The sequence below is a fragment of the Oncorhynchus kisutch genome, linkage group LG17, assembly GCF_002021735.2.
Source record: "Oncorhynchus kisutch isolate 150728-3 linkage group LG17, Okis_V2, whole genome shotgun sequence".
In the NCBI taxonomy this organism is placed as follows: Eukaryota; Metazoa; Chordata; class Actinopteri; order Salmoniformes; family Salmonidae; genus Oncorhynchus; species Oncorhynchus kisutch.
The window spans coordinates 22,700,537-22,721,031 of NC_034190.2; the positions used below are offsets into that span (position 1 = coordinate 22,700,537).

Here is a 20,495-nt window from a genome sequence, read left to right on the forward strand (position 1 = left end):
GGGGCTCATGGCTCAGAGCGTATCCCATCACAACCTGTGACCCTGACTCCCCGCAGCACCATGGACATCAACCAACAGTGGTGTCTGACAGGGACCGGAAGTAGGAAGTGGAACAGGAAGTCAACAGAAGGTCAGGATTAGGGTTCAGGAGGACAAAAGGAAAGACAGAGAGATGACAGAGACTGACTACTAGAGGGAGAGAGAGGTTGTTGAAAGAGAGATATATAGAGAGATATTGAGTAGAGAGAGGGGTTGACAGTGACAGTGACACTATCTAGCCCAGCTATTTTCCAACACAGATGCAATTCTTACCTCCAACCCAATCATAAAAGAAAAACAAAAAGCTTAGTTGCTGCTAGCACATCATTTCTGCTATTTTTTCATACACTTTATAAAAATAAAAAGAATGTATAGTCAAATGTTATATGGCCTACTTTTCCAACAGCTTATATAGTGTGAGTACAGTATCTTTGCCATAAATGAGTATAAACTAATTGCTGACACCCTAGATTCAAATTTTGGCACCAGTAGAGGAGCTATCTAGCTATATAAACCACGCCCCTCCGGAAACATGCATTCGCCGATGTTGGTTACAAGCAGTACTTATTTAAATTAGCTAAGGTAATATCATGTTAGCATTGGTGTATTAATAAAATGAGAGTTAGGGTGATGTCACCCTATCCCTTAATAATCCCACCTCCTGTCTTCCAAGTGTTTGACATTGGAGAGGGGACCAGGAACTGTATCAATGTAGAAGCAACAGTCATTTTTCATACGTTGGTCATCATACATTGATTTGGTTTCATCCAAATATCATCCAATTTCATGAAAAACATGATTATGACTGTTGACCTTTAAAATAGAGACACTTCTCTCCTGTGTTTTCCAGGAGCCAATTTGTGTGCGTGAGGTCTGGAAAGAGTTAAGTTGGAACAGGGGGAATTGATATACCCTATCATTTCTCTACTCCTTCTACCTTCCTTATCTCGCTTTCTCCCTGTTTCTTCTCAACCCTGCATTCTAATACCCTATCATTTCTCTAGTCCCTCTGCCTTCGTTATCTCCCCGTCTCCTCTCAACCACCCTCCCAGCCTTGCATCCCGTCTCCCTGTTTCTTCTCAACCCTGCATTCTAATGACCCCTGTCCCATTCACTGAATCATACCTTTCTCCTTTTTTTCTCATTCTTTCTCTCTCCCACTCGCTCTCACACTCAATGACTCTGACTTTCTCTTTCCTTTTCTTTCTTTCTGTAGCGCTCTGTCTTTTCACCCATCTATATCTCTCTCTTTCTCTCTCTTCATATCTCTAGCTCTCTCCTACTTTCCCTTCCTTCTCTCTCCTTCTCTACTCTCCATCCCTTCTCTCTCTCCCCATCTCCTCTCTCCCCACCCCTTCTCTCTCTCCCCACCCCTTCTCTCTCTCTCCATCTCCTCTCTCCCCACCCCTTCTCTCTCTCTCTCCATCCTTTCTCTCTCTCTCCATCTCCTCTCTCCCCACCCCTTCTCTCTCTCCATCCCTTCTCTCTCTCCATCTCCTCTCTCCCCACCCCTTCTATCTCCTCTCCTCACACCCATTCTCTCTCCATCTCCTCTCTCCCCACCCCTTCTCTCTCCTTCCCTTTCTCCATCTCTTCTCCTCTGTGTGGTAGGCTCCAGAGCCAGCCATCCAGCCAAGTTAGTGTGAGGGAGGGTTGTATTGTTTTGATGGTACCAGGTGTGTGGAGCTCTAGTACAATCTGCCTTCCACTAATACCTGCTCTCTCCTGAGAGATTCAATCAGGCCCAGACACAACCAACTCCTCAGCTAATAGGGCTGCTCTGTGTGTGGTGTGGTGTGGTGTGGTGTGGTGTGGTGTGTGTGTGTGTGTGTGTGTGTGTGTGTGTGTGTGTGTGTGTGTGTGTGTGTGTGTGTGTGTGTGTGTGTGTGTGTGTGTGTGTGTGTGTGTGTGTGTGTGTGTGTGTGTGTGTGTGTGTGTGTGTGTGTGTGTGTGTGTGTGTGTGTGTGATAGATTGTGAGAGCCTCTGTTACTAAGCAGAACATAACCTGTTATAAACTTTCAGATTATTTATTTCTCTCTGGCCTGTGGTCTCTCTCTGTCTATAGGGAGTCCCCACCCCTATTTTTCTGTTTATCCCTACCCACACTCTCTCTCTCTGTATGAGGACAGACTGTAGTCTCAGCAGTAGTTACAGACAGTGTTATTTAGCTCATTGGGTTCCATCAATATGGTTGAGAGTGTTCTTCCTCCTGGCTCCAGGCTGGTTGACTCACAGCAAAGAGCCATTTATCTCCTTCTTATAGTCTGAGCCATTTACCATCATCACAGGACACCTGAGTGGTGTTCTATAACTGACCTACCTGTCATACAGTGCCTTCAGATAGTATTTCCACATTTTGTTGTGTTACAGACATTGAATATTCCTTTGAACATGGTGAAGTTATTAATTACATGGATGGTGTATCAATACACCCAGTCACTACAAAGAAACAGGCGTCCTTCCTAACGCAGTTGCCAGGTAGGAAGGAAACCGCTCAGGGATTTCACCATGAGGCCAATGGTGACTTTAAAACAGTTAATGGCTGTGTTAGAAGAAAACTGAGGATGGATCAACAATATTGTGACAGAGAGAAAAGAAGGAAGCCTTTACAGAATAAAAATATTCCAAAACATGCATCCTGTTTGCAACAAGGCACTAAAGTAATACTTCAAAAGATGTGGCAAGGAATTCACTTTTTGTCCTGAATACAAAGTGTTATGTTTGGGGCAAATCCAATACAACACATTACTGAGTACCGCTCTCCATATTTTCAAGCATAGTGGTGGTTGCATCATGTTATGGGTATGTTTGTCATCATTAAGTACTGGGAAGTTTTTCAGTATGAACAAGAAACAGAATGGAGGTAAACACAGGCAAAATCCTAGAGGAAAACCTGGTTCAGTCTGCTTTCCACCAGACACTGGGAGATGAATTCACCTTTCGACAGGACAATAACCTAAAACACAAGGTCAAATATACACTGGAGTTGCTTCCCAAATGACAGTGAATGTTCCTGAATGGCTGAGTTACATTTTTGACATAAATCTGCTTCAAAATCTATGGCAAGACTTAAACATGGTTGTCTGGCAATGATCAACAGAGCTTGGAGAATTTAGAAAATAATACCTTGCAAATATTGTACAATCCACGTATGTCATGCTTTTAGAGACTTACCCAGAAAGACTCACAGCTCTAATTTCTGCCAAAGCTGATGTAAATACACTTATGTATACTTATGTAAATGTGATATTTCTGTATTTCATTTTCAATACATTTGCTAAAATGTATAAAAACACGTTTTGACTTTGTCATTATGGGGTTTTGTGTGTAGATGGGGGAGAAGAAAAAAGATAAATTGAATCCATTTTAAATTCAGGCTGTAGCACAACAAAATGTGGTTTGAATGCTTTCTGAAGGCAATGTATAATAACACTCGTTCTCCTTTCAACATGTTACCTCCTCAAGCTGCCTGCTAAGAATGTGGAATAACCACTGGAGTAATGATATGAGATTACTGTCTGTTTAAGGAGGAAACAGGAAGAGAGAGAGAGGTAGAGAGGGGTAGAGAGAGAAAGTGAAAGAGAAAGAGGGAGAGAGAGAGCGAGAGAGAAAGAGAGAGAGCGAGAGAGCGAGTGAGAGAGAAAGAGAGAGAGAGAGAGCGATGGAGAGAGAGAGCGAGAGAGAAAGAGAGAGAAAGAGAGAGAGAGAGAGAGAGAGAGAGAGAGAGAGAGAGAGAGAGAGAGAGAGAGAGAGAGAGAGAGCGAGAGAGAGAGAGAGAGAGAAAGAGAGGGAGAGAGAGAGAGAGAGCGAGAGAGAGCGAGAGAGAGAGAGAGAGAGAGAGAGAGAGAGAGAGAGAGAGAAAGGTTGTTTAATAATGCAGTATGATTATGCTCTCACAGATGAAGAGATGGATAAAAATAGCTCCACCACGATGAGAGAAGCTAGTAAGGAGAGAGGGGGTGAGGGAGGGAGAGGGGGAGAGGGGGTATGAGGGAGGGAGGGAGAGAGAGAGTCAGTGCCGCCTCTAGCCTTTTGAGGGCCCTAAGCGAGATTTAGTTGGGGGTCCCTCCCACCTCGTGGGCAAAACAGTTTTGACAGTGGATACGTTTTTTTGCAGGATTAAAGTGCATTTCCTGCAATTCTACACATTTTGCCAAGGGTTGTAGAGAAAGTGTTGCAGTTTTAAGCACACTTTCTACAATTCTTCACATTTTGCTATGGGTCGGAGAACATTTCGCAGTTTTAAAGCACATTTTCTACAATTTACACATTTTGCCATGACTTATGCCATGGTCATATGATTATGCCTACTACAAGGTTTAGATAGCTGGCTAGACGACCTCACCTAGCAACCTACATTTTTCTTGCTGAGATGGGCTAATTGAGTGACTGACATAACAAGTGGAAACTGCTGGTGCACTACCCGACTGAGTTCCTTTTTGGTCGGGTGCCACCAAGCGACCGCAGGGCCCTGCACTCACCGCATGATCTGCGTATAGGAAAAGGCGGCTCTGGAGAGTGGGATGCAGAGAGGGAGAGGGGGATGGAAGAAGAGAAACAGAGGGGGAGGGAGGGAAGGAGAGATGGTAGGAGAAGGAGAGGGAGGTGAGGGAGAGGACAGGTGCAAGGGGGAGCGAAGGAGTGAGAGGTAGAGACGGAGAGGGGGAGTGAGGGGGAGAGAGAGAGAGAGAAGGAGGAGAGGAACAGAGGGGGAGAGAGGGATGGAGAGAAGGTAGGAGAAGGAAAGGGGAGCAAGGTTGAGAGAGAGAGGGAAGGAGGAGAGGAACAGAAGGGAAAGGAGAGACAGAGAGAAGGTAGAGAAGGAGAGGGGGAGTGAGGGTGAGAGAGGGTGAAATGGAAGGAGACCTGGTAAGGTGAGGTTGAGGGGCAGAGGGATATAAATAGAATTTGCGAAATAAGTTGAGACAGAGAGACGTGGGAGGGACTGGGAGAGAGCGAGATAAAATGGAAAGGAAATTGGAATGAGAAAGGGAAGGAGAGAGGGTAAGGAGAGTAACATGAATAGGCCTATATTTAGAAAGGTCATGTATCAGTCTCCTGATCGTTCCCCTCCTGTGACCTAACACTTAAATCACACATGAGGAACAATTAGCACACACCTTATTATCTCTCAAATACATTCAAGACACACACAAGCACATACGCACACACAACAAGCTGGTAGCGTAGAGGTTAGGGAGGGGGGTCGCCGAGTCAAATCCCAGATCTGACAGGAAAATCTAGTGGTAAATTATTCTAAATACCATCTCCAGCCACAGTGGTCTTGAGCAAGGCACTCAACCACTAAAATAATGGTTCTAGGAGTGCTGCACCGTGGCTGGCCCTGTGACTCAAAACACTTGAATGTGTATCTCCAGGGATTGTGTTGAAAAGCAAAAAATCTACATTCTCTTTAATGGACAAATGGACAATAAAGTATTAATGGACAGTTTTCTTCTTCTACACAAACATGTACACAAAACTCTGACCAACACGCACGCCTGACGCATGCGGGCACACACACACACACACACACACACCACCCCACCCCACCATCTCACCTGGTCCCAAGGACAGAGGATCCCCCCGGAGAACATGAAGAGGTAACCCATGGCAACCAGGCAGGCCCATATAAGGAGGGAGAAGAGGCGGAGCATGCGGTTGAAGACGGACTCTATGCAGACCAGGATGAAGATGGAGAGGAAGAGGAAGAGGGTGGTGGGCACGGTGATCAGGAACGCTAGGTGGTCCTCCATGTTCTGGAGAGAGAGAGGGAAGGAGAGAGGAAGGGAAGTAAAGAGAAGGAAAGAGGGAGGGAGAGAGAGACAGAGGGAGTGGACGGGGGGAGAGAAGGGAGGGTGGGGGGAGTGGAGGGAAGTAAAGAGAAGGAAAGAGGGAGGGAGAGAGAGACAGAGGGAGCGGACGGGGGGAGAGAAGGGAGGGTGGGGGGAGTGGAGGGAAGTAAGACTAGGAGAGAAAAACGAGACTTTTTGTGTCCTCAATTCCTGAAGGAGACAGCTTCACACCGCCTCTCTCTCTGCTCCCCCCTCAGAACTGTAAATAGCTCCTTCAAGTGTGTGTGTGTGTGTGTGTGTGTGTATGTGTGTGTGTGTGTGTGTGTGTGTGTGTGTGTGTGTGTGTGTGTGTGTGTGTGTGTGTGTGTGTGTGTGTGTGTGTGTAAAAATTGGTTTTGGTTTTGTGTTCAATTGCCGCAGAAATCACATACACCTAGCCAATTAAAAATGTTTACACTCATTGTACAGACAGACAGACAGACAGACAGACAGACAGACAGACAGACAGACAGACAGACAGACAGACAGACAGACAGACAGACAGACAGACAGACAGACAGACAGACAGACAGACAGACAGACAGACAGACAGACAGACAGACAGACAGACAGACAGACAGACAGACAGACAGACAGACAGAACAGACAGACAGACAGACAGACAGACAGACAGACAGACAGACAGACAGACAGACAGACAGACAGACAGACAGACAGACAGACAGACAGACAGACAGACAGACAGACAGACAGACAGACAGACAGACAGACAGACAGACAGACAGACAGACAGACAGACAGACAGACAGACAGACAGACAGACAGACAGACAGACAGACAGACAGACAGACAGACAGACAGACAGACAGACAGACAGACAGACAGACAGACAGACAGACAGACAGACAGACAGACAGACAGACAGACAGACAGACAGACAGACAGACAGACAGACAGACAGACAGACAGACAGACAGACAGACAGACAGACAGACAGACAGACAGACAGACAGACAGACAGACAGACAGACAGACAGACAGACAGACAGACAGACAGACAGACAGACAGACAGACAGACAGACAGACAGACAGACAGACAGACAGACAGACAGACAGACAGACCAGACAGACAGACAGACAGACAGACAGACAGACAGACAGACAGACAGACAGACAGACAGACAGACAGACAGACAGACAGACAGACAGACAGACAGACAGACAGACAGACAGACAGACAGAGACCAGAGAAGGTGCTACTATGTCACTTCTATCCTCCCACTGTCACTGTCAGCATTTAAAACCTGTCAACACCTGTGTTCTTAACTGACTTGCCTAGTTAAATAAAACACTATCAGGCTACATTGACATGACCCCACCTGGCTACTGTGTGTGTCTCCCCCAGGTTAAAGTGACAGGTAGCCTGATGGTGTGGTATTGTAGTCAGAGGTCCATTAGCAAGAAGATCCCTCTAGAATCAAGGTGACATTTTACATTTTTGTAGGTCTCCAGGATGTCGAAAGGCGTCAAAATTGTCCACTGGAGTAAAAAAAGAGCTTGGATTTAACCAAGATCTATATAATGATAGATTGTAATTTAGACCACTGCACCCTCCACAATGAATTAACAAAGGCAATCAATTGCTAAACTAAACCCTGGAGTTGTTTTTCTAAACTCAACCAATTAGAATTAATGCATGAATTTAATTAAGCCAATTGCAAACCCTAACCAATCAGAATGAATGCCTAAATTTAACCCTATCCCAACCCTAAACGAATCGGAATGAATGATTTTCTGTTTTACTTAACCAAGTCGTAATTAATGCCAAAATCAAGTCAAAACCGGCCACTAGGGGCAACAGTGAGCATTAGTACAATCTAGTAGGCTTGGGTTTTGCTAGGGCATTGTGGACATGGATGGCGGTGTAATTTGAGGGTCTTATGTTCAATCCCAGTTACTGGCACTGAGGTGTAAATTAACTATTTGAAATTTGGAGAAACATGCACAAATGTCTAATTTTGCAGTGAGACTGTGAGAGCCTGCATCTGCATCTGTCCTCGTGCTCCTAGACCTTAGTGCTGCTTTTGATACCATCGATCACCACATTCTTTTGGAGAGATTGGAAACCCAAATTGGTCTACACGGACAAGTTCTGGCCTGGTTTATATCTTATCTGTCGGAAAGATATCAGTTTGTCTCTGTGAATGGTTTGTCCTCTGACAAATCAACTGTAAATTTCGGTGTTCCTCAAGGTTCCGTTTTAGGACCACTATTGTTTTCACTATATATTTTACCTCTTGGGGATGTTATTCGAAAACATAATGTTAACTTTCACTGCTATGCGGATGACACACAGCTGTACATTTCAATGAAACATGGTGAAGCCCCAAAATTGCCCTTGCTAGAAGCATGTGTTTCAGACATAAGGAAGTGGATGGCTGCAAACTTTCTACTTTTAAACTCGGACAAAACAGAGATGCTTGTTCTAGGTCCCAAGAAACAAAGAGATCTTCTGTTGAATCTGACAATTAATCTTAATGGTTGTACAGTCGTCTCAAATAAAACTGTGAAGGACCTCGGCATTACTCTGGACCCTGATCTCTCTTTTGAAGAACATATCAAGACCATTTCAAGGACAGCTTTTTTCCATCTACGTAACATTGCAAAAATCAGAAACTTTCTGTCCAAAAATGATGCAGAAAAATTCATCCATGCTTTTGTCACTTCTAGGTTAGACTACTGCAATGCTCTACTTTCCGGCTACCCGGATAAAGCACTAAATAAACTTCAGTTGGTGCTAAATACGACTGCTAGAATCCTGACTAGAACCAAAAAATTGGATCATATTACTCCAGTGCTAGCCTCTCTACACTGGCTTCCTGTCAAAGCAAGGGCTGATTTCAAGGTTTTACTGCTAACCTACAAAGCATTACATGGGCTTGCTCCTACCTATCTCTCTGATTTGGTCCTGCCGTACATACCTACACGTACGCTGCGGTCACAAGACGCAGGCCTCCTAATTGTCCCTAGAATTTCTAAGCAAACAGCTGGAGGCAGGGCTTTCTCCTATAGAGCTCCATTTTTATGGAACGGTCTTCCTACCCATGTCAGAGACGCAAACTCGGTCTCAACCTTTAAGTCTTTACTGAAGACTCATCTCTTCAGTGGGTCATATGATTGAGTGTAGTCTGGCCCAGGAGTGGGAAGGTGAACGGAAAGGCTCTGGAGAAACGAACCGCCCTTGCTGTCTCTGCCTGGCCGGTTCCCCTCTTTCCACTGGGATTCTCTGCCTCTAACCCTATTACAGGGGCTGAGTCACTGGCTTACTGGGGCCCTCTCATGCCGTCCCTGGAAGGGGTGCGTCACCTGAGTGGGTTGATTCACTGATGTGGTCATCCTGTCTGGGTTGGCGCCCCCGCTTGGGTTGTGCCATGGCGGAGATCTTTGTGGGCTATACTCGGCCCTGTCTCAGGATGGTAAGTTGGTGGTTGAAGATATCCCTCTAGTGGTGTGGGGGCTGTGCTTTGGCAAAGTGGGTGGGGTTATATCCTTCCTGTTTGGCCCTGTCCGGGGGTGTCCTCGGATGGGTCCACAGTGTCTCCTGACCCCTCCTGTCTCAGCCTCCAGTATTTATGCTGCAGTAGTTTATGTGTCAGGGGGCTAGGGTCAGTTTGTTATATCTGGAGTACTTCTCCTGTCCTATTCGGTGTCCTATGTGAATCTAAGTGTGCGTTCTCTAATTCTCTCCTTCTCTCTCTCGGAGGACCTGAGCCCTAGGACCATGCCCCAGGACTACCTGACATGATGACTCCTTGCTGTCCCCAGTCCATCTGACTGTGCTGCTGCTCCAGTTTCAACTGTTCTGCCTTATTATTATACGACCATGCTGGTCATTTATGAACATTTGAACATCTTGGCCATGTTCTGTTATAATCTCCACCCGGCACAGCCAGAAGAGGACTGGCCACCCCACATAGCCTGGTTCCTCTCTAGGTTTCTTCCTAGGTTTTGGCCTTTCTAGGGAGTTTTTCCTAGCCACCGTGCTTCTACACCTGCATTGCTTACTGTTTGGGGTTTTAGGCTGGGTTTCTGTACAGCACTTTGAGATATCAGCTGATGTACGAAGGGCTATATAAATAAATTTGATTTGATTTGCTTTGTTGCCTTAGAGGTAGAGGCCGGATGGAGGTCAAGGCCTAATTCTCTGACATCCAGAGTACAGGGTCTGAATCAAATATTTACCCTTCCCTTCTGACCCTCTAAGAGTTTATCAATTATAGAACAATACAGAAAAGTCCATCATTTTCCAAGTGAGGAACATTTTGCATAAGCACATTGAGAGCCTAGAATATTATCAGAAGTCCCTGCATATGGTGATCCTGTGAACAGTAGCATACAGTCTATCATTCTGCAGCTTTATGATTTGTATTTCATGATTCTATGGTAGAAAACACTGTTGTTATAAGGTTCTATGGTAGAATAGTGTTGTTCTGTGATGATTCTATGGTAGAATACACTGGTGCTCGCTGGTTCTATGGTAGAATACTGCTGCTCTGTGATGATTCTATGGTAGAATACACTGGTGCTCGCTGGTTCTATGGTAGAATACTGCTGCTCTGTGATGATTCTATGGTAGAATGCAGTAATGTTCTAATATGCTTCAATAGAGTTCTATTTTATTTATTTATTTGGTCATTTAGTAGACACTCTTATCCAGAGCAACTTACAGGAGCAATTAGGGTTAAGTGCCTTGTTCAAGGGCACAGACAGATTTTTCACCTAGTTGGCTCTGGGATTCGAACCAGCAACCTTTTGGTTACTGGCCCAATGCTCTTATCTTCTACTGCTAGGCTACCTGCCGCCCCTCTATGGTTGAATAGATTGTTGCTCTACGCTTCTATGCTAGAACACATGGGTGCTTTATATTTCTATGGTAGAACACATGGGTGCTCTATATTTCTATGGTAGAGCACATGGATGCTCTATATTTCTATGCTAGAACACATGGGTGCTCTATATTTCTATGCTAGAACACATGGGTATTTTATATTTCTATGCTAGAACACATGGGTGCTTTATATTTCTATGCTAGAACACATGGGTGCTTTATATTTCTATGCTAGAACACATGGGTGCTCTATATTTCTATGGTAGAACACATGGGTGCTCTATATTTCTATGCTAGAACACATGGGTGCTTTATATTTATATGCTAGAACACATGGGTACTCTATATTTCTATGCTAGAACACATGGGTGCTCTATATTTCTATGCTAGAACACATGGGTGCTTTATATTTATATGCTAGAACACATGGGTACTCTATATTTCTATGCTAGAACACATGGGTGCTCTATATTTCTATGCTAGAACACATGGGTGCTTTATATTTATATGCTAGAACACATGGGTGCTTTATATTTCTATGCTAGGACACATGGGTGCTCTATATTTCTATGGTAGAACACATGGGTGCTTTATATTTCTATGCTAGAACACATGGGTGCTTTATATTTCTATGCTAAAATAGGATGGCGCTCTACGTTTCAATGCTAGTATAAGTATGAGTCGGGGTGTTTGGAGCCAGGCTGAGGTGAAGGGGACATATTGTTAGGGGGGTAGAGAAATGCATTAACAGCAGTAAATTTACTCAGGGGACTACTAGCTAGCTACTGACGTCCCAAGCATCACAGAGAACAAACACCCAGAGAGAATTATAATGAGCTTTAAATATATATACACTCACAATGCATACACAGAGTGCAGACACACATGTACATACGTATCTACGTAAGCATGCACAACACACACAACAAACACACCGCTACGGTCACAGCCATTAATACCAATGCTCATTTCATCCCTAAACCACGCTCATGAATATTTGATCCTGTGTATAAAAGACCAATTAATGCAGTGACTCACTAACTATGTGATTAGCAACATAATGCCTTAGTTTACCTTTGTCACACACACACACATGCTCGCAGGAACACACTTGCAGACACACACATACATATGCACACACCAGTGGTGTGTATTCATGGATGTCAAGGGAAGTCAGCCCCCCCCCCCCCCCAAAATACTTATCTTATCTTTCGTCTCTCTGTGTTTCATAATTCTCCTTCAATTCACAAGAGGCTGAAAGTATCGCACCGGAGAAAGCATCCGAGAAAGCGAAACAGTGCCCTTCTGTATGTGCAGGCCATCTTTCTGATGCTGTCTGGTCATAAAGAGTATGACATTGTTGCCGCCCGTAGCATTGAATGAAATGCAAGGGAAGCCAGCGAGCAGTTGGCCTCCCTTGATAAAAAAGTATACAACATTAGCGAGCTTAAATGTGAACAATCCTGGCACACCAAAAAAAAGTGTCAATGGAAGCCAGCTTGGATTTTTGCATCTAGTTGTGTTCCTAAATTTGCCATGGATAGATATAGGGATTTGGACTTTTGGTTTGACTTAATTCTCCGTACTGGCCGATGATTATAAAGGCAATTCTGATCCAACCATTAATTCATACATTGTGCCCCTGGCCTGAGAGGATGGAAGTTCAATATGTAGTTAGATGTAGAAGGCTAATGTTAACTAGCTAACGTTACCCATGAATGTAAGTTTGGAAGCATTTTAGCCAGGTAGCCTAGGATAACAAAACATAGCCTGGTAGTCTAGGACAACAAAAAAATAGTCAGGTAGCCTAGGACAAAAAAAAATAGCCAGGTAGCCTAGGACAACAACAAAATAGCCAGGTAGCCTAGGACAACAAAAAAATAGCCAGGTAGCCTAGGACAAAAAAAAAATAGCCAGGTAGCCTAGGACAACAACAAAATAGCCAGGTAGCCTAGGACAACAAAAAAATAGCCAGGTAGCCTAGGATAACAAAAAAATAGCCAGGTAGCCTAGGACAACAAAAATATTGCCAGGTAGCCTAGGACAACAAAAATATTGCCAGGTAGCCTAGCATAACTAAAAAATAGCCAGGTAGCCTAGGATAACAAAAAAATAGCCAGGTAGCCTAGGACAACAGAAAATAGCCAGGTAGCCTAGGACAACAGAAAATAGCCAGGTAGCCTAGGACAACAGAAAATAGCCAGGTAGCCTAGGACAACAGAAAATAGCCAGGTAGCCTAGGACAACAGAAAATAGCCAGGTAGCCTAGGACAACAGAAATAGCCAGGTAGCCTAGGACAACAGAAAATAGCCAGGTAGCCTAGGACAACAAAAAATAGCCAGGTAGCCTAGGACAACAGAAAATAGCCAGGTAGCCTAGGACAACAGAAAATAGCCAGGTAGCCTAGGACAACAGAAATAGCCAGGTAGCCTAGGACAACAGAAAATAGCCAGGTAGCCTAGGACAACAAAAAATAGCCAGGTAGCCTAGGACAACAGAAAATAGCCAGGTAGCCTAGGACAACAGAAAATAGCCAGGTAGCCTAGGACAACAGAAAATAGCCAGGTAGCCTAGGACAACAGAAATAGCCAGGTAGCCTAGGACAATAAAAAATAGCCAGGTAGCCTAGGACAACAAAAAAATAGCCAGGTAGCCTAGGACAACAAAAAAATTGCCAGGTAGCCTAGGACAACAACAAAATAGCCAGGTAGCCTAGGACAACAAAAAAATAGCCAGGTAGCCTAGGACAACAAAAATATTGCCAGGTAGCCTAGGACAACAAAAATATTGCCAGGTAGCCTAGGATAACAAAAAAATAGCCAGGTAGCCTAGGATAACAAAAAAATAGCCAGGTAGCCTAGGACAACAGAAAATAGCCAGGTAGCCTAGGACAACAGAAAATAGCCAGGTAGCCTAGGACAACAGAAAATAGCCAGGTAGCCTAGGACAACAGAAAATAGCCAGGTAGCCTAGGACAACAAAAAATAGCCAGGTAGCCTAGGACAACAGAAAATAGCCAGGTAGCCTAGGACAACAGAAATAGCCAGGTAGCCTAGGACAACAGAAATAGCCAGGTAGCCTAGGACAACAGAAAATAGCCAGGTAGCCTAGGACAACAGAAAATAGCCAGGTAGCCTAGGACAACAGAAAATAGCCAGGTAGCCTAGGACAACAGAAATAGCCAGGTAGCCTAGGACAACAGAAAATAGCCAGGTAGCCTAGGACAACAGAAAATAGCCAGGTAGCCTAGGACAACAGAAATAGCCAGGTAGCCTAGGACAACAGAAAATAGCCAGGTAGCCTAGGACAACAGAAAATAGCCAGGTAGCCTAGGACAACAAAAAATAGCCAGGTAGCCTAGGACAACAGAAAATAGCCAGGTAGCCTAGGACAACAGAAATAGCCAGGTAGCCTAGGACAACAGAAATAGCCAGGTAGCCTAGGACAACAGAAAATAGCCAGGTAGCCTAGGACAACAGAAATAGCCAGGTAGCCTAGGACAACAGAAATAGCCAGGTAGCCTAGGACAACAGAAATAGCCAGGTAGCCTAGGACAACAGAAATAGCCAGGTAGCCTAGGACAACAGAAATAGCCAGGTAGCCTAGGACAATAAAAAATAAAAGCATGTACTGTATGACAGAGTCAAAGACCGTTTCGACAACGTGAAAGAGAGGATGATGGCATTGGTGTTTCTCTAGTAGGGATAGTCAACTTATTTTTCTTCTTGCACGAGCACGCACACGCATGCACACAGAAATCAGAACCATGGACATCATATTTCGTTTACGTTGATTGGACTAAATTATTTTTGGTATCTTTTAGTTGTTACTGTATTAGACTAAGCAGAGGTGATTTGATGATGTTGAAGTTGAAATGGTGCTGGAATAGTGGAGGCAGCTCCTGTTTTCTTTACGACTTGCGGTAACTCTCCATGGTTCTAAATCAATAGTTGTTTAGTGGTCCGAAAATGTCAGAAAACATTAACTTGTTTACCATGCTGTAGGTCATGTAACTGTCTGTTGCATTCAATACGCTTTGTGGACTTCACTGGATAGAGGTTGCTATCCAGTTTTGTGAAAAAAAACAAAGGTGTGCTTGAGTTTATTCTGCCACTGTCTCTTCTTATTGTCTCAGTCTGAGGCCTATATATCACGGTGTCAAGGCATATGAACTAACAGGTTATAGAGCAAACAACCCAATTAGCACAACACATAGGTTGTAATATGGCTTTTTCTTCTGGCTTCCCCAGTCATTTTACCCACGCACTGCTATTGACACACACACACACACACACACACACACACACACACACACACACACACACACACACACACACACACACACACACACACACACACACACACACACACACAAACACATGCTTGCAGGAACCCACATGTGTACATACACATACACACGCACACGCACACGTACATGACCACACAAACCGAACAGCTCATCTCTTCCCGGTCTGTAACTAAATAACTGAATAGTCCTGCTCTTTCACCACTACTGCTCTCATTAAGCCTATCTGTGGTGAAAACTCCTGCCATTTGCACATTTTATACTGTTAACTATTTAAAACCATTTACAGCTATTTAAGCCTATTTCGCAGGCAGGATAAAGAGAGAGGGGGGAGGTTACCAGCTGCCGTTCTCTACAAGAACAACTACCTCCCTTTTACCTCAGACTGACTGAATCCACCTTTATAAAAGGGGGAAGAGGGAGGGAACATTATCAGCAAGAGGGAAGGATTCGTGCATGTGTGTTTGCGTACCGCCATATGTGTGTGTGCGTGTGTATATGAATAGCATAGGTAGCATGATTTATAATAAAAAAATATGCAACTTCCGTGTTTTCTGAAAGTCTTGAAAATGTATCCGACACATGATGCAGATTATTAGACATATCTCGCCTCTCCCTCCCTGTCATGTTTAATGGACAGCCACCATTGTAGAGCCTAGAGCTTTCTATTCTAGAAGTGTTACAACATGACAGTGTGAAGTGTGAAAGTGTCAGAGTGTTAAGAGTGCCACAGTCTATGTGTGTGTCTGTGTGTGTGTGTGTCTGTGTGTGTGTGTGTGTGTGTGCGTGCGTGCGCATGTGTTTGACGGTGTGTGAAGTGTGAAGACAAGTGTGTGAAGAAGGCTATCACAGATCACTGTCTCTTCCTGGGATATCTTGGAATAGAGACAGAGGGTGCAGCAACATCAACAACAACAGAAGTGTCCAGACTAATGTTGCGGGGGTCAGCTGTTTGTTCACCCGCATCCGCCCGCAATTGCTAATAACCCATCCGCAAGCGCCAGACAATCAGCGACTATATGTGACAAAGTGAAAATCTGAGGCCCGGAACTGACCCTAACCCCCTAATATACATTACAAGACCTGCTCGTCAAACATCTCATTCCAAAATCATGGGCATTAACATGGAGTTAGTGCCCATTAGACATTTGACAAACTGAGGTGACATCCTATGACGCTGCCACGTTGAAAATTACTGAGCTCTTCAGTCCATTCCAGGCCATTCTACTGCCAATGTTTGTCTATGGAGATTGCATGGCTGTGTGCTCGATTGTATACAATGAGTGAGGCTAAAATAGCAGAATCCAATTTGATGGGGTGTCCACATACTTTTGTGTATAGTATATAAACAATGTTTTTGTCCACATACTTTTGGTCATGTAGTGTAACTGCAGGGACTGCGGGTTATGACTCAACCCTCACAAGACGAGTCCAGACAAGGGTTTCACCATTACAGTAGTAACCCACACTGACATTAATAAGTAGTTCAACAGTCAAATCTGTTCCAATATACAGGAAGGCATACAGTAGTTCAACATTCTAACTATCTGTTCCAATAGCAGTCCTTTTCACAACCAGAGATTGCCAGGGTGTGGAAACATAAACAAATGGACTAAACAGGGACATAAATAGCAACCTACAATGGGTGGCCAGTATTCTGTCACAATGCGTTACCCCCTGAACTGTATAATGCACACACACAGTCTGGTACAATTACTGCATGATCCCTTTTTTCCATGTTATCACTTGGTTACACACACACACACACACACACACACACACACACACACACACACACACACACACACACACACACACACACACACACACACACACACACACACACACACACACACAAACACACACACACACAAACACACACTTTTAAAGCAATGCAACCTCAGGACTATATGAGAGAGCAATCTTCAGGGATATTTTCTCTGAAAACACAAGATAAGCTTCGATAGGAAATGAGAGACTTCCTGAGATACAGCACAGGCAGGGTTTCAGGGTAAAACTTCACGGCACACACACACGCAAAGGCACAAACGTACACACACACAAACGTATGAACATGCGAGCATGCACGCTCCCACACACACACACACATAGAAAATCTCAGATCAGTTGTTTTTGTGTCTGACATTTCAGCAGTACTAGTGGTGCTTTGGTTAGGCTTCTGTGGTTGTACTGACCACATAAACATCAACATCCTCTTCATGTTTCCACAGGTACACAGACTGCATTAAACACAACTCTTACTGGAGGGCTTTCTGTCTATTGTTTGTTTGCTAGTATGTAAGATATGTGACAGAAACAGAGGAAAAGAGCGAGAAAGGAAAGAGAGAATCAGGGAGAGAGAGGTGAGGTAGAGAGAGAGCAGATATAGAGACTCAGGGCCAGTTCCAGGCATAAGCAACAAAAGTGGTTGCTTAGGGCCCCCGGCTGCTAGGGGGTCCCCGAACCCCAATTATTTTTTTAGGAACTCGGTCAGGGTCTCAACTTACTGTTGAGAGTAAGAATAGTAGAATACACAAGGTGCAATTTCTAAAATGTTTAGATTGGTAGTTAGCCTAGCCAGCTATCTAAACTTGTGGTAATCATGGCCGAAAACCGACCGGGCATTCAGGGCACGTGCCCAGGGGCCCCCATTGATTTGGCTCATCATTCCTACTCAGATATAATGTGGAACTGCCCCCCACCCAAATCTCTCTTGGGGCCCCCAAAAGGCTAGAGCCAGCAAGGTGAGACGGACAGTATTTGATTGTGCCATTCTTGTTGGCTGATGGGTAACATTACTATAACATTCCTACCGGAACAATACATGAACCATAGAAGTATTTACACAGTAATGACAATAATACACAGGTTGTTATCAATAAATGTCCCAATAAGGTGCAGAACATTTGTTTTGCCTGCTGGGGTGCAGGGAGAACCCCAGTTCCGCTAAAACTATTGACAACTGCTTGCGGTATTCAAGGGATTGTTTAAGAAATGTTACAATTATTTGGTTGTAATATGATCACCTAATTAAAAGCAGAACTACTCATTTAATATTTTTTACATTCAATGCAATTGTGCACATTTAGCTCTATATAGCTCTACAACATATAGCTGCATGTCTTTCGTAATTAGTATTTATGTCATTTCGGAGGGTAGCCTATCTTTTTGACATGTAGGTCTAGCTAGCTAGCTAGCTAAGCAAAGAACTTCTGTCATTTAGCTTGGTTCGTCAGAGATAGCTAAGGCTTTTGTAAAGAGATGGACATGTAGTAAGATTTATTTTGAGTCCAAGCCTGTCCTAGTGGTCTGTCTGCTTACTGTCAGCTGGGAAGCAAATCAAACAATATTTTGATAACTAGCTAGCTAGCTAACCTAGTTGTATACACTGAAAGTTAGCTTATTACCTAGCTGGCCAAATTGACATGATCTGTCATTAGCTAATTATTCAATTTGACTTGGTCCATCAATCAATGTCATGTCTGTCTCATTGCACAGCAGCAACAGTGATTTTAAAGATATGTTAGCTATACTAGGTATGTTGGTAGGAGAAAAGTTTCTAGCTAGCTTGCAAACATTTCTCTAGGTACCTAGCTACATTATATGGGAAAATGCACCCTTCTGCTGCTTGATAGGCAGAACCCACAATGGATGGAAAATGTATATAAACTATACATACTTGTCAGGTATAGCTAGTATACTTGTATTTATATCAAATGTTTTAAATCGAATGAAATGGTGGCTTATATTGAGAGATTGAGGTGTGCTCCAGCTGTGTTTTGCGCTGTAATGCACAGGAGCAGGTTGCGGGCTTTCGCCCTCCCAGCTGAGAATGGAATGTTTGAATTGGAATGGGATACGACGTCATTGATAACAACCTGTGAGGCGACATCATAATCAATCATTCAGGGTTTAGCCAAGAGTGTTATTCCAGGAATGTTTTTGACTAGGTGAAAGGAAACATTCTAAGAACAACCCACTGTGGTTCTGTTGCTGGAGTGTTCCTGGAATAGATCAGAGAGAGAAGACTGAAGAAATGGCATGAAGATACATCTAGAAACTAACAGCTAGCTTTGATTATATAATAGCATTCTGGCAGCCTGATAATATGAGATGGCTGGAGTTTTTATTTAACACAGTGCATGGCAGAGTTCAACTCAGTATAATGTATTCCGTCCTGCTCATCTGGTAAGAGCATGGCACTAGCCATGCCAAGGTTTTGGATTTCTGTTCCCACTGGAATCATACATAAAGATGTAAGCATTCATTATACTGTAAGCCACTTTAGATAAAAGCATCTGATAGGTTTATATGATTACTAAGCCTATATTACAACTTCATTTCCTTCAGAGGCAGTAAAGAAGGAATTGTTGTTGAACAGTTACATACAGTACATGCTCCACATTGACCCACTTATACATGCTATATTGTCACAGTCCTTGATAAATCTCCCATAGTCAACCCTCTAGTGGCAGAGAGACCTACGGTTGAATCCCACATAGAATCACACTATATGTAATTTTTTTCACATCCATCCAGAACTATCATGAGTTATGAATTTATATTCTGCTGTTACATTGAAAACAGCTTAGGACCCTTCTGGCTCTGTTGCTGATGCTGCAATACTCTAACTTTTCTGCTGCGGTGGCGAGGTGTATGTGTGTGTGTGTGTGTGTGTGTGTGGGGGGGGGGGGGGGGGGGGGGGGAGTGGGAGGCGAGACGTGTTATAACACTCTGCAGAGGAAAAACACATCAATGGACTGAATGATAAATCACACAGTCTGACCGTGTCTCTCTCTCTTTTCATCACTCTTCCTTTCTCTCTCTCCGCCCTCTCTCGCCCTGTTAATCTCTCATTGTCACATACATGCTGAGACGCAAACAATAGTGAACACACTTCAGTAATAGGCAGCGCTCTTCAAGTGTGTGTGTGTGTCCCACAGCAGAAACAGCACTTGAAATAAGCCCTGTTGTCATATTCTGCACCACTCCAATCAGTCAATACTGCTCTGCATTTTATATCAACATGACACACACACAGTCCCTCCATCCCAACACACACACAGTCCCTCCATCCCAACACAGACACAGTCCCTCCATTCCAACACACACACAGTCCCTCCATCCCAACACACACACAGTCCCTCCATCCCAACACACACACAGTCCCTCCATCCCAACACACACACAGTCCCTCCATCCCAACACACACACAGTCCCTCCATCCCAACACACACACAGTCCCTCCATCCCAACACACACACAGTCCCTCCATCCCAACACACACACAGTCCCTCCATCCCAACACACACACAGTCCCTCCATCCCAACACACACACAGTCCCCTCCATCCCAACACACACACAGTCCCTCCATCCCAACACACACACAGTCCCTCCATCCCAACACACACACAGTCCCTCCATCCCAACACACACACAGTCCCTCCATCCCAACACACACA

At 44.2% G+C, this 20,495-nt stretch overlaps 1 protein-coding gene across 3 annotated transcripts in view; it reads right to left on the reverse strand.

Annotated features, from left to right (window-relative positions):
• adcy2b (adenylate cyclase 2b (brain)) overlaps positions 1 to 20,495 on the reverse strand; it is an 83,046-nt gene that overhangs the window by 61,591 nt on the left and 960 nt on the right. For all 3 annotated transcript variants that reach the window (XM_031793343.1, XM_031793345.1, XM_031793346.1), the window contains exon 2: positions 5,602 to 5,799. In XM_031793343.1, the coding sequence (XP_031649203.1) occupies positions 5,602 to 5,799 (198 nt within the window). The remainder of the gene's footprint in view (positions 1 to 5,601; positions 5,800 to 20,495) is intronic.